Raw genomic sequence first — 16,129 nt, 5'->3', positions numbered from 1 at the left:
GTACACCATTTATTTTCCCAATAAAATTTACAAGGAGAAAAACCACCTTTGCTTTTTTGTTTTTTTTTAATACTATTTATAAACTTATGAGCACTAAGGCCAATTCATTCATTGCCCATAATCTCATATTACACAATCTACCCCATAAGATCATGTAGCCTTTAGATGCCCCATCAAAATTCACTTTAATTTGGGCTTTCTTTGAAATGATTCCACATTTTTATCCATCACATAAAGATTTATTAAAAACAAACTTTGAAAAAATTCTTACATTAATATAGATTTTGTATTATTATCTTTTTCACATCCAAAATGTCTAATTTCTAAATCATCTTAAATCTATTGAAATGTGATGAAGGTTTCTTAAAATTAAGCATCTAAAATGGACTTACTCTTGAACAAGACTTCTAATAATTTTTTAGAAAATATACTTTATTTATTTATTTTACTCATAATCTTAAATTTTTTGTTTTTATTAGTACAATTAATAATAGTTATTTAGGTACTATAGCTTTTAACAAATTTTCCTACAAAAATAATAAAATAAAATAAATTATTTACTCATCCTTCAAAGTTATACCAACATACAAGTGGAAATTCTTTGCTTAGGAAGGATTAAACACCTTATTTAAGCTTAAATCTTTAATAAATGTGGTATTCATAATTGGATAGAAGATAGGCAAGCCGCCGAGAACAATTTACATTCCTGGACAATGCCAGTCGTCCACCCCAATGTGACCGTAATATGTAGCAGACCAGATATAAAGGGATGTTCTGCGGACAGACAAAATGAACTCTAGGATTTAGGAGGGTTCTTTTATTCATTGCTGGCCATTTCTTTTGTTTGAGTTCAAACAGTCCAGTGCTTCTGCACGTTTGCAAGTTCAAATATCTGGTTAACAACCTCCATTGACCTTTATGGGAATAAAGGATCTTTTCAAGATCATGAAGCCTTACATTGAAATAGTTCATGTCAAAAAATATGCAGGGAAACGAGTAAGTATTACCATCTTTTTCACAGTGAGGCTAGCATGCTTTTTCATTTTTTTGCTGAGGTCGGTTTTTCTCTCACACGCAAAGCTATTCCCCTAGTATGCCTTCTTAATCAAAGCGGACTAAAAAATCTGTTATTATTGCTTAGTGTTTAATAGTTGAACATTTTTACTTACATACAAAAACATTTTCATCCTTCTTTAACAGGTGGGTATTGATGCTTACTCCTGGCTTCATAAAGGAGGTATTTCATTTCCTTTCTTTTGTTTTCAAGGTACGCAAGCTATGCGTTAAGCCATTCCGGGGGGGCTTATTATGGTTTATCCTTTATCAGCCTATTCATGCAGTATGGAGATTTGCCAGCGAGATCCCAATACAAAAAGTTCTGATCTTCCCTACATGAAGTATTTCATGGAAAGAATAAGTATGCTTCGGTACTACAATGTCATTCCATTTGTTGTTTTTGATGGTGGGAGGCTTCCATCTAAAGCTGTCACAGAAGAAGGACGCCAGAGGTATAACCATTTTGGGAAATTAAAATTATTATGCCAAATGTCGGGTGTCTATCTTTTGCATTAATTGTGTTACAGTGGTTTCTTTAATATGATCCCATGAAGGGTGTCTGGCTAAAAATTCTTAGTTTCTACTAAGAAATTTTAAGTGGAAGTGACAATTTTAAGACGAAAAATAATAGCAACTATATAGAAATATTATTAGAAATTATTTAAGCAGAAATGTGAAGTTCCTAATCTGGTCGAGGAAACATTCAGCAGCTCTCCTCAATACCAGCTTAATTTTTGTAGCAATATATGCGATGCTTCTATTTGACAAGTTAGATTCATTTTAGTCGCGTAGCTGCATGTTTTCAATTTGGAGGGTTTATCCTCAGAGCAAAAATAGGATCCCAAGCCCTTTCCATGGGACTGGTAAAACATGTTTGACTCTGATTTCAATTTTAATGTCATATACTAGTGTAAAACTACACATAGACACTTTGGAGTATGTGTTACTTACCATATAATTGAGTGATCCTCTGTGCTTGCCCGGACTGAAACTTTTTATTTGTCAATACTGTCCCTTTTGCCTTTTACTTTGTTGATGATGCTTTCACTGTGGAGTATCCGCCGAACTTTGGAATTTGATATTGCATTGAATTGTCTTTCCCCTGTCATACAAATTTACCATATTCCCTTGGGCTCCTTTTAAGTTTTACCAATCTGACCCATATTTTCATTGGCTGTAGCAGTGGATGCCCACAACTAGAAATACCTCTTTATGTATTCATTTTTTTCCATGTCGTCAGGTAACACCATTTGCTTTTCATAGCTACAACTTCCTTTTTTAACAAGAACATCCGATTTGCCTCTTTCTGTTGACATTATTCTTCTATGGCATTTGCCAAATTCTGTGTTGTTTTTGGTGATTGACAACATAGCTGCTGAATTGTCGGTTGCGTTAATGTGAAGCTGAGATTTCAAGTGGAGGTACTCTCTTCATGAATTCACCACTTCACCTTTACACAACAATGCATTGGGTGGCCAACTTCAATTTGATTCGATATAGAACTGGATATTATTTCCTCTGTTCTGCAGCGTGCTTTTATTGTATTGCGCCACCAAAACTAAAAGGGATAATTACAGGGTCAAGGTTTCTGAAATTTTCAGCTCACTTTCACATTGAAGGAGAATGGGCTATTTAAGAAAATTAAACACGCAAAACATTCTCCAAATCATCAAGATGCATTATGGCTTCTATATTTACTCAACATAGCAATGTAAATTTTTTAATACAGAAAGTCATCAATGTGTACATAGTTAGTTGCCACACGTTAAGGCAATGCCAATTGTGCTTGATATGGGAAAAATGTCAATATTTTAGAATGTGTCCCCTCTTAATTCTTTTTGTCGGTGTTTTTAGAAGTTTTTACAATCAGACTCTGCCCAATTCTGAAATTTGGTACTCCAAGTCTACCTTGAGTTGCTTTTCTTTGATTGGACAATGCAGTTTTCGTATATTCTTCTAAAGCACGTGAAAGAAAAATACCCTTGTATACATGCACATGTCACTTGATCCTCTCTTTTTGGTCTTTGTTAAAACCTTCTTATACACTCTCTATTTTCTTTCTCTTCATGTTGTTATTCTTTTATGGTAGAGTGCCCTCATTTGGAACTTGCATCCATATGTTAATTGTTTTCTCTTTTGTTGTAGAATGTGATTAATTTGTATTACAACACAAATCTTTAAAGGCTAGGTGCTGGGCAAGCATTTGGAAACATTTTCACAATTTGAAATGGAAGGGGGGAAACTAAAGAAGAGTGGCTTCTGAGCTGTTATCCTTAATCTTTCAAAAGAGTAGAAAATGTTTGTGTTGACTAATTCGGGCTTTCAATTCTTAATTTGAATAGAACCCTAAATCCTGAAAAATTTATTTAATTTGCACTGACAACATCTCTTTGGTTTTGCTTTGTCAAACTAGAATATGAGTGCAAATAAATGATAATCTGATGTTATTACTGGCTTTGATAAAATACAAACTAAAAATAATTGAAATCCTTTTCAACATTTGTGATAAAAGAGGAAGAGTTGAGAAATAGGAAAGGGCAGATAATTTGTTCATTTCATGTCTTATTTATAATTAATGTCTCTTGGATTCAGGCTTCAAAGATGAAAGGACTTTCAAGCTTTTTTGACTTATACCTAAATTCTCTTGACTTATTTGGTTAAATGTTGTGATATTGCTATTAGGATTCAACTGTGTAGTGTATAGGTCAAATTTATTGATCCATGTCTCATGAATAGTGGTTCACAAGAACCCATCTCTCATGAGAATGAATGGAAGAATCAACACTCATTGCATCTAGGTGATGCTCATAGGGGCGAAGCATTAGGCCATCCTAGGAGGTCATCCATCTCAGTACTACTCCAACTCGAACGCACTTAACCATGGAGTTTCCTTCAAGGTTAAGTCAACTTAGCTTGCTACCCCATTTGCAAAATGTTTAGCAAGTGGTGTGCCTTACAAACCACTTATTATTGAGCCCCTTTAGCTCATCAATTAATAGATAGGAGTTTACACAACGAGTCAAATTGTGATATTGCTATTAGGATTCAACTATGTAGCTTTTAAGTCAAATTTGTTGACCCATGTTTAATGAGTAGTGGTTCACTAGAACCCATCTCTTGCAGAAAGAATGGAATACTTAGCACTCATTGCATCTAGGCGATGCTTAAAGGAATGGGGCATCAAGCCTTCTTGGGAGGTCACCCATCCCAATACAGCTCCAACTCAAGCATGGTTAACCATGGAGTTTCCACTAAGGTTAAGCCCACTTAGCTTGTTACCCCATTTGCAAAACCTTCAGCAAGTTTTGTGCCTTACTAATTGATAAGCTAAAGGGATTGTATAAGCTATTACTTCAATCGATTTCAGATTGCTGGCATGGATGTGAAGGCATTTTTTATTTTGGTAGAGATTGTGAATTATCACTATTGTGAGACAATTTCTTCTCAAAATGTGGTCGGGCCGTGACATTTAATCTATGAGAGATTATATGTTAATATCATATTCCAATTTTATGATTGTTTGATTGAATGAATGCCTTTGATTTGATGATTTGAGGTATTTGTGAGGGGTAATTAGGTGATTGTTGATTTAATAGATTGATGGTTGATTTCTGAATTGTTTGCTTCGGTGATCCCAAGCTGAAGTGATGATTGATATGAATTTGATGATTGTTTGCTCGATCTTGTTGCTTGATTGGTATCATGAGGAATTAATGATTATTGGATGAATGAAGGATTTGTCTTGATGGATTCACGAGTATTGATTGATAGGTGATCCTTTAATGCTTGGAATGAGTTCTTCTTTATACTTTCTTGGTGAAAGGTTGACATAGGAGTATCCTAGGGTAGTGGGTCATCTTGCATGTTGGAGGGATTTGGTGGAGTTGAGTGGACCTATTTGGGTCTTGGGTAATTGTTTTTAATGTATTTAATAAGTCTTGTAAGCTTTTAAAGGCATTTGGTATTTAATTTCTATTGGAGGCCGACTTGTGGCTCTTCAAGTATTTAATGTAAAGGATATTTAATTTGTAGCTTATTGGGCCGACTTGTGGCTTAGTTGGGTATAAGTAGGGGGTATTATGAAGTCTTTAGTCATTATTCATCCATCTTGGATAAGAGGATGTGGTAGAGGAGTGAATTTTGAGAAGAGCTAGTAGCGGAGGCTTAGGAAAGTAGGAGATTGCTTGGTGGACTTGCGAGCACAAGTTGAGATCTTCCTTTGAGGTTTCTACTAGAGTGTTGATCTGGACTAACTAGGGTTTGGGTTGGATCTTGAGGGCTCTTGCAAAACTATTACTTGCTTTGTATTTGGCCGTAATTGGGAAGGCCTTACAGCTCGACACATTGCATGTAATCAATTATTTTATGAATAAGGAGTTGTGATTTGGTATCATACCTTGCATTGTTCTTGTGTTTCCATTGTGTGTTTATTTGCTGGGGGCTAGGACATCTCCTTTGGGGATTCTCCTACCTTGCCATGCATCAAAGGTTCACCACCTTTCATTGTTGCTCTGAGAATAATAAATAATACTCCAAAATTATCTCCCTTGTATCTCCTCAAATGAATCCTTCTCCCTTTTACATCTTCTAATGAGAGGGAGAGTCACACCTCTTCACCCTACCTACTCGTTTGCAATGATCGCAACCTTTCATGATCGCCACCTTTGGAGAGTCTCATGATCCTTCATCATTCATCTCCTTTGACAGAGTCATTGTTATATTCCAAAATATTGACCTAATTAAAATTATTATAGTCATTGAGTTGATTGGATTTTCTTCCTGTTCATATGAAAAAAATTTAATTATATGTAACTGTTGTTTCATATGAAATTGGTTGTTATCAATTACTATGTATAACTGTCTAATGATGGTGTTTGTTAACCGTTACTTGTCATATGATGGTAGTTAGTAGTTGCTTGATTTCAGAGTTTTGGTTATCAACCAATTTCTTTACTATCATCTATGTTATATGTTGATATGGATTTATCATGGGAACTTGTTATTATTGTGGAAATGTTGCATGGGTGATTGCAGGAGTAGACGAAGGGGAGAAACATTGCTTAACAGGATCTACAGAATGTGGCACTACCTTAGTCCATTTGTTTGGTTGACAGGTATGACCTCTAACTATCTTGGTAAGAACCTAGTGACTTGCATAACAGTGTACAATCATTGGACACGCATGAGCTATTGGACAATCATTAAAATATTAAACATTTTAATTTAATCAAAGTACATACCTTTAATGGTTTATGTTGACTTTCTCATCACTTCAAATAATACACACACACACACACACATAGGTATAAAAAGTAGGGTACCACCTTAGTATTAATTTATACAAGATCATATCTATTAAAATATGTATGCCTTGAGAAGTTGTGGAGATAAAATAATCTTCCAAAGTGATACATGTATTTAGATATGCATACCTTAGTAGGTACAACCTTGGACAAATAATAATATGATGCTACCTCTCTAAATAATATATATGGGCAAATATGTATATATAAATATAAATTATAATTTATCCTTTTGACTAAGTAACCTTCGAACTCTTCCTCGTAATTATTTGTTTTTACAAAAGACGAGAATGTACACTTGACATCTTATATTTATCAGTGGTTCAAGAAGACAGTTTTTATTCTTTTTATAACTGCTCCAAGAGCCATGACTTCTTCAAAGCCTTTATATTTTCCTTGAATGTTTTCTTTCGGATACAAGTTGGGAGAACCAAAACCCGAGTTTTGCATTTATACCTCTGCTCTCTTATTTTTTCTCTCATCTTTATTTACTATGAATGATTGAGGATAAATCGTAGTCATTGCTTTATCTAAGCTGAGCTCTACACTTTGGAATACTCACTTCAAGAAGAGCCGGCTGTATAGAGTCAAGCCCAAGCTCCACGTCTTTCATGATTAGGTTATGTGGTCAGCCATCTCAATTCATATTTGTTATATATTTGTATTTGAAAATACAGAAGTAAAAATTGTGTCAATGAATTCTATGTATCATTGTTGAATTGCAATATCGAATAGAACATTTGATGAGTCCATCTTTTCCATGTTAAGTCGGAATCAGTTGTATATGTTATGCTCAAACGTCTCTTGTTATAGTTGGATTCCAGAATCAAACTATTTCTTTGTAAGTCCTTAAAGAGAATTTCTCGAGTCATAAGAACTGTATTATGACAGTACTGAATTTATATTATTCTTCACACTAGCTGAGGTTCAGTAGAAGAGTTGGATTAATCTGAGATTTGACACCTAGGACTCACTCGGCCGGATGGCCAAGAAAGAGGGTGAAGAGGTGAGAGAAAGATCTGCAAGAACATGAAAATAGAATTGGATGTGATACAATAACTTTATAATTTTAAAAATAATCATAAAATAGCTCATGCATGTCCATTTAATTTATCCTATTGTCAAGTCGAGTGGTGGTGATCGGGTATTAGAAACCCATCCAAAAACCTTGACCAAGGTTGTTGTAGGCATGCTTGCCTTCTAAAGATCACATGATGTCGGTAGTGCCAGTTATTCAGACATATCCGTCTTTAACTGAGTGGACATTCTAAACATTGGTATTGCTGAGATGGCTGGACTAGTAGTGCCCCAAGCCTAACCCCAGGGTAGGGAGGGCCTTTCTTTTCAAAAGAGCATGTGGGGATTGATATGGTTTGCGGTTGGGAGGTTAAGCCTAAGCTAATGCTTCTCCTCTTACCCGAAAGCCGAGGCTTGCACAATTAGTTAAAGAATCTCCGGTACTTTGGTATGTTCTTTCTCTATCCTTGCTATGCATTTACTTCCTCTTGTATCATAGTATGAATGGTAATAATTTAATTTACTTTTATGATAGGAAATGGTTATTCCAGTTAGTAGTTATTTCAGTTGAATACTATTTCAGTTGAATGTTATTTCAGTTGAATATTATTTCAGTTGATCGTTATTTCAATTGATCATTATTTCAGTTAATATCTCATGGAATGGATTTTAAGATGTTATGTTTCGGAAGTTAGTTGAAGTATTACTTTCATTTCTACTTGAAATCAGATATCAGATCTATTCTTTTAGTTTAGAAAATTCGTTTGTTACAGTCACAACCTTTCTTAATTACTATTGTTTCAAAGAGTCACAACCCTTCATCAATTCTTCCCATTCATATCTTCTCCCACTATTCTTTCCTTAACTTTCCATGATCCTTTCTTTCTTCTTTACTTCTTGACCCCTTTCAAATGTACTCTCCTCCCTTTGATATCTTATGTCTAGGGAGTCCCAACTTTCATTATGTATCCCTTCTCCTTTCATTAACTTAATTAACTTGTATTTGTATTACATTACATGTTATTATTATTTATCAATTTATTTGTTTTCATAATTTAATTTAATTATTATTCTTTATTATTAAATCCTACTTCAGAAAGGCGACATTACATGTGTGCACTTTCTTCAAAGTTTGTATCCCATTGGTTGACAGATTGCAACCTAGAAGATTCCTAATGCCTATGAACTAATCAAAAAAGCAAAGAACTGAAAAAAATAAAATATTAGAAGTCAGCTTTTACAACACAGATTAGTTGTCATGCAGAAGAAGTGATGATCTTTTCACATAACTGAATGCTTAGTTGGGACCAAAATATAAGTTCTAAATATTTTATATAGTGAAGCTGAACCATCTATTGCAATATGCCTAATATTATCTCTTATTAATTTTCCATGTTGGAACATTCAAACAAGAATAAAAGCTCTAAATGTTAAGGTTGTAGCTTCTGTTAGATTGATTTTAACATGAGATACCTTGTTGTGGGTAAATTATCTTTAAGATAAATATCTTATATATATAATATATGTAATATAATATATATTATACATTATATATTATAATATAATAAAATAATAATATATTGCATATATGGTTAACATATTAATATTACCTCGTGGAAAATCAAGAAGAACAGCGGCTGGAAGAACTCATTGATTCGGCGATTGTGGCTATTTCGGACAGAGCCAGGGAGACAAGGATGAACCTCTTGAATAATGCTCGTAACAGTATGATTGATAATTTTAGATCAATCAAATGGCTTTTCCACGAGCTGGAGGAGGTCAAAGATTAGGTGAAACATATTGAGGCAACAAGGAAAGGGATGGATGCTAATAGGAGGACGGATTCGGTTGACAGGCTCAGTCTGGCAGGAAAAAGGATACATAACCTGGAGAACTACAATTACAACCTTGCAAATCGGATGTTCTCCTTGTTTAGCTCCATTAACAACAACATCATCTCTCTTATGGGCTGGATCAAAGATAGAGAAATGCACGAAGATGAGGAAGGAAAAGACAGGGATGAAGCCAGAACGGAGGATGACTCTGCAAAGGACAACTCCATTCTTGATCAGGACCAAGGGAACCAAAGGGCGCAACAGATGGAAGTGGAGGAGAATCAACTGGCCTTTGAGGCTGCTCAGGTTATGCAAGAACTGGAGCGAAAGAATGAGGAATAACTCTCGCCTGTTCTTTTGTTTCTCGTTGTCTTTTGGCTTTTTGTTCTGGCTTTAAACTATGGCTTTGCTTGTCTTTTTTCCTGGTCTTTTCTCAGAACTCTTTTTTTTGGCTGGGCTTAATGCTTATTATCAGCCTATGAACTTAAACTTTTTTGGCTGGGCTTTCACGCTTATTATCAGCCTTTTTTGTATTAACTATTGGGTTTCAGGTTCCCTGTAAAACCTGTTTATCTAATCAAAAACGTATTAATATTACATATATGCTTAAGATGAGTTACATATATGGTTATTTATACTATTATATTAATATGTTAACTAGTGATGTTTAACTGTAGAGACATGTCTCTTCATGAGACATGTCTCCTCCTCTCATATTTATAAGCCTTCATTTGCATTTGGAACACAATCAATACAATGGCAATTGTTATTACATTTGCAGCGATCGTAGAATTTAACATGGTATCAGAGCTTATTGTAGATGTATGAAAAACAAGCAAAGAATGAATATTACATGCGAAATAGAGAAAAGCAATACTAGAGACTACCTATAGGTTGGAAGGAGACAACGCTGATAGGACACTGTCACAGGATAAAAACTGACAAGTAAAAGGAGCGTCGAATCTTTAAAGAAAGGAAATCAATGCTTTTAAGAGAGGACAATGATCTGCCGGTAGTACTGATATGAAACACACAATGCCAAAATCTTTAAATAAAGGAAATCAATGCTTTTAAGAGAGGACAATGATCTGCCGGTAGTGCTGATATGAAACACACAATGCCAATTTCCAATAAGACATCAGAAATAATCCACGTAGACATAGGCAATAACATGGCATTACGAAATAGGCCACAAAGGAGTCGCATAAGACGGAACTCACTGAACACGAAGCCATACGAACAACAACACAGGCAGGAATGGAGAAAGCCACAAGACATGAAATATGTGAGAAGCACCAGAAAATAGTATCATAAACAGGAGTAGACATAGTAGAGATGTCTCACAGGAGTAGACCAAAAAAAATGAAAAAAAAACTGAAGAGGTGTACCATGACTTTATTCTGAATGGTATAAGTGACAACTACCAAGGGGCATGCAACAACTTTAGATTGAGAATATTAAATCACAACTGATCAATGCAGAGTTTCTGACTTTATCACAATTATGACAGAGTCATATATTAAAAGATTGAAAGTATAAATGACATTCTGCTCTTCATATGCGAATACAAAATAGTCCATAGATACTATATTGAGCACCAATATTATGCCCCCAGAATAGTCACTAAAATCAAGAAATGTCAAACACTATATCTGCAGGACTCAGAATACTCAATGGAAGTAGTAAAATTCTCTTTTCCCTGATAATAAAAAGATGACCATAAAAGAAAATAGAAAGTTCCGTTCAACAATATGAAATAACCATCATCACTCCACTTGACAATATGATCCGACTATCTTCATAGAGGAGAATTATGTCTCAGGAAAAGAGAAAAGTATATATTGAAAACAAAATGGAGATGATAGAAAGAAAGAAAGATTTTATCTTTCAAACATTTAGATAGAAAAGAAAGAGCATCAACGACACCAAAATTCTGACTCAGTATTGTGATATTCCACCTGAACATTCCAAAATTGGTAGCCAATGATAAAGCATAAGAAAGAAAGATTGGCATATATAAACAGTGTGCACTAAGTCATGTCAACAAGTTAGACAACTAATGAAACAATAGGCGATATCTAGTAGTAAGAGAATGTGGTCATAAAAGTTTAATAGAAAACTGTTTAGAAATGACCTAAACAGAATGGTGAGGAGAAGATTGGGTGTTTCATATCTAGGCAATGAAAAATTTGGGTTATTCAACTGTTTTCAACATGAGTGTTTACCAGGTCCACATCATAGTGTGGTATGAATTATATAGCTAGAAAATAGTGTGGGGCATGGTTAATGAGGGGAACAGATTCAAATCAGTTCATTGTTTACTACATGCACTATTGGAGGATTCTAGTCATACATTAGATACATGTGTGTGATCCATAGGTGGTGTGCGTACAAGAGTACCTCCGGTTTAAAAAAAAACTAAAAGGCATTTGAATAGCATGGGTATCAGACATTATCACATTAGAGAGATTATAAGGATTATACAATGATCGGTATATAATTACAAGTGTCAACAACAAAGAGTCATATTCAATTGCTTAACTTTTTATGAATTTGAAAAGCATAAATAATATCGGGATGATTTTAGTGAAGGAGTTGCGTTGTCTAGAAAGAACTGCAGTGTGGGCAACTGTGATAACTTGTTGAAGAAGAAGACTACATGACAATGAGATAATTAAAAAAAAAAACTTTGAAGTACTATTATTATTTTACTTATAGTAGTATGTCTCTCATTACGTACTATAAGATCTATGTGACTTGATCTTTTCCTTTGAGAATGTTATTGCAGGAAGTAGGAGATTGAGATTCAGAGGGAGCCTGACATTTCATTAGAGGCAACTGTTGACACAGAAGTCTGCACACTTGCCTGAGGTACTACTTCTTAGGCGACCTCATGTAACATGGAAACGACCTCCAAGTGTGGGACTTGCGCTCTGAGGTTGAATCTCTGCAGAAGGCCGGCTTCCTTACTATCAGAGTGCACCTAACTACTTGAGAGGAGAAGGGAGAAGGAGATGCATGAAATCAAACTACCTAATCTAATCTAAAGGGGGTTATGCACCTAAATAATTTGTTCGGTCTTATCTCTGCCTGACAATGCACTACTCATCAATATAATCTCAAGATACACTGATTCAACCTTTGCATTAACTCAACAATCATATGCAAATCAGGAACCAAGTGAGATGCTACAAGGAAGGAACTTCACTCTATAACATCTAAGAAGCAAAAGTAGATACTGTCATGTAGATTGAAGAATGAAAACAAAACATCAACATAGGCAAGAAGATTTTGTACTAAACTTGATGGGAGAATGAGGTACAACAGAGAATTTCATTTATTCATAGACAAAAAATTACAGTAATAGAGCATAGAATACTTTTGCTATAGAATTAGAGAAAAAATCGACCGACCCTTGGAAGAGTCACAAAACTTGCTTTTATAGTTCAAGCATAACTGAGATAGCTTCTGCTTTAAGGCTTAGCTCAACTACTACCATTAAAGTTGCAGAGAACAATGTTACATCCCAAATTTTGCCCTAAGTTTTAAATTGGTCATAGCCATTGGTTTAACGAATTATTTCTTTCATGATCATGTGAAACAAGTTAGTTAATTATAGACGTTGTATCAATTTATTTCTTTCCCGATCATGTGAAACAAGTTAGTTAATTATAGACGTTGTATCAATTTATTACTTTCCTGATCATGTGAAGTGAGTTAGTTAATTATAAACGTTGTACCAACTGATAACGAGTTATTTCATTCGTGATCATGTAAAATGAGTTAGTTATTATAGACGTTGATGAAATCTATAACTGTCATTAGATGATCGACAATTGTTTGATTGGAATTAACGATTAATATATCTTTGAATTGATGTCTTGGTGAGAATGCTTTGCTTGGGTGATTGCAGGAAGAAGATTGAAGAGAGGGGAAGCATTGCTAAACGGGATCATCGGAAGGGGATGATCGATTGGTCTAATCATCAAGATTGACAGGTTTAACTTAAGACTACCTTGGAAAGAATACGAAAACTTGACAACATGTTACATTATGGGACCGCGTGAGCTATTAGAAAAACAATATAATAAAGACTTAAATAATCTAAATTAAGAATATAAAATTCATATCTTTGAAGATTTATTGTTGGAATTTCTTATTTAATTATTATTATAAACCCATAATTACGAACACATGTATATAAAAATAAAATGACATCAATAAGTTATAATTTTATAATCTAAAGATGTCATTTCATCAATATGTACACATAAACGTATAAATGAGTGCACAATAATAATTTAAAAAAAAAAAAAAAAAAAACTCTTTACCTCTTTATTCCTTTCCCTCTTATTTCTTTTCCTTTTTATTTCAAATTTATGAGACATTCGAACAGCCTTCTTGATAATCGAAGGCAGTCGAAGAGTCAAACCGGCCATTTTAAAGAGCACCTTGGATCATATTCATTTCATTCTTCTCACTACAATTTCCGCTACCATTCCAATCACTTGAATTCGTGTTAAAGCAAACCGAGTGATTTTGAACTTTATCAATCGCATAGCCTGCATTCTGTCTTTTTTCTCATTCACGTTCTTATTCTTCAACAAGTTTAGAGCAAGAAATAATGTGGGAGAACATCATTTCCGGCCGTGAAAGGAGGGAGTTCATAGCAACAGGTCACGTGAGTTATATCAGACCCATTTCTTTGCATATATAGTCTGTTTGCCCTTCTTTCCTTCACTGCTTTACCCAAGTCAGCGTTCTGTCATAATGTTAATACTGTCGTCCAATAAATATAATGTTGAATGGAAAATGTGTGCATAAGTATAGTTTCTTAGTCGGATAATCACAAGGTCTGATATCATGTCTCCAATAGTAATATAATCCATAAGTTTGTCACAGTCTTAGATATGAAAGGTGGAAACTATAATGATAACCATAAGACAATGTTCCCATTCAAATTTATTTATTTTTCTTTTTATATCTTATGCAAAAGTGTGAATAATATCATGATGTCCAAACATCGAGGAATTCACCGGCAGGGATGCCATCGATGGTGAAGAGGTGAAATCGAGATAAAGTGGATATAATCTCTTATGCACCTAGGACTCACTGACAGGAAGCCATAAATGGTGAAGAGGTGAAGAATTGCCTGCAAGAATCAAAATTTAAATCAGATAACTATGAAACAAACATATATAATAGCTCATGCATGTCCTAATGATGAAAACAGTTGTCAAGTCGAGTGGTGGAAATCCTAGCAACAAAGGATTTACGAACCCAACTTCGAAATCCTTGGCCAGGGTAGAAACAGGTAGATGTGCCGATCATGAGATTTTTTTTTGTTTGTCTAGATGCTTTAGTTATTTTGGGGAATAACTGATGGGACACTCAAACCACCTGATTACTCAGATGGTTGGACTTAAGAACATTCCAAGCCCAATCCCGAGGTAGGGAGGGCCGTTCTATTAAGTTAGGATGTGTGGGGATAAGTATGGTCCGCGTTTGGGAGGTTAAGCCTATGTCAATGCTTCTCCTCTCACCAATGCCGAGGCTTCAACAACAAGACAAAGAGAATTCTTCATCATATCTATATGTTCTTTGCACATTTACTTTTAGAATAATGAAAGCATAATTTGATAGTGTAGAAATATATGCATGTTTAAAATTGGTAGTTGTTACTTTATAATCAATTGAACATGTTAGAATGATTTTATGATAACAAAGTAATCATTTATTTAATTCCTTTAAATTTCGTTGATGTTAAGATGCAAATAAATTAGATAGCCATTACTTCTTTCTAGTTATAGTTAGCTAGTTGAGATCATTGTCTTGTGAATGGGATTAGTTGCTAGTTAAAATACTGATTAAAATTGGTTAGGAAAAATTGGTATGTTACAAACAATCACTGCAAATCTGGGGAAGCTCTGATCGGGGTACACATCCAGATGCAGGAAAATCATATCTTTCACCGAACAGAGCCTTGAGAAGACAGAAACAATGGCCATTATCATTCTGACTAGGTAGATGGATAAACCAGGTGGCGATGGAGTGTCCCTTTCCATCTACCAGGCATGGAGAACACTCAGAAGTGGTTGTAGACAATTAAAAAGATCTATTTCACCATTAAAGAGTTGCTTGCTTCATTCACGACACGCTAAATTAGATATATCAACAAGTCAACTATATTCAACCTCCACCCTATACCTTTCTTGATATTTCATTGGCTGAAGACCTTTTATATTTTCTAGCTTGAAAAAGAACACCCATTTGATCAACCCAGGGACCTACGATCTTACAATCGTCAACGAAGTCAACCCCTTGTATCATCTTTAGCTTGGAATCTTAGTCTTTATGTGTTAGAAATAGGAATTACTGAGGGGGGGGTGAATCAGTAATCTACAAACTTTTCTTGCCAAATGGATATTATTTATTACTTTGAACCATACATAAGAAAGTAAACAAGTAATGCAGAATAGTAACAATAACCATGCACAAAGATAACTCATAACACCATAATTTGTTAACTAGGGAAACCCTGGCCAAGGGAAAACCCTGGTGGGGATGATACCCACTAGATAATATAGTGATATATATGTTCTTTGTTAGAGGATGGACCTTGTTAGTAGTCAATGAGCAAATTTAGTATAGAGTCCCTGTTAGGAGACTTTGAATCCTTGTTAGGAGATTCCAACCCTGTTAGGAGTTGTAGTACAGTAGATGCAAGAAGAGCTCACTGCCCAAACATACACCTCCAATTACAAGAAGAGCTCACTGCCCAAACAAGTAATTAGTCTTCTGGTATATAGGTGTTGTAACTTCTTTCTTGACTGATCTCAGACCTTAGCTCGATCTCAGATCACAAAATCAGGTTCTCAAAACTTTGTATATATTGCTTCACAAAAAGTTCACATATCA

General features: G+C 34.7%; 1 protein-coding gene across 1 annotated transcript in view; it reads left to right on the top strand.

Moving 5' to 3' along the window:
• Positions 1-656: 656 nt before the first annotated feature.
• Positions 657-16,129, top strand: part of LOC149564898 (exonuclease 1-like) — a 46,030-nt gene continuing 30,557 nt past the window's right edge. The window contains exons 1-3 of the mRNA XM_089818437.1: positions 657-996; positions 1,201-1,237; positions 1,328-1,508. Of these exons, the coding sequence (XP_089674563.1) occupies positions 919-996; positions 1,201-1,237; positions 1,328-1,508 (296 nt within the window). The 5' untranslated portion in view covers positions 657-918. The remainder of the gene's footprint in view (positions 997-1,200; positions 1,238-1,327; positions 1,509-16,129) is intronic.

This window comes from Cupressus sempervirens, chromosome 3, assembly GCF_028749045.1.
Source record: "Cupressus sempervirens isolate cs-2001-9-10 chromosome 3, ASM2874904v1, whole genome shotgun sequence".
Taxonomy (NCBI): Eukaryota; Viridiplantae; Streptophyta; class Pinopsida; order Cupressales; family Cupressaceae; genus Cupressus; species Cupressus sempervirens.
Note: the sequence above shows the minus strand (reverse complement) of the source record. Positions and strands in the feature narration are given on the sequence as shown.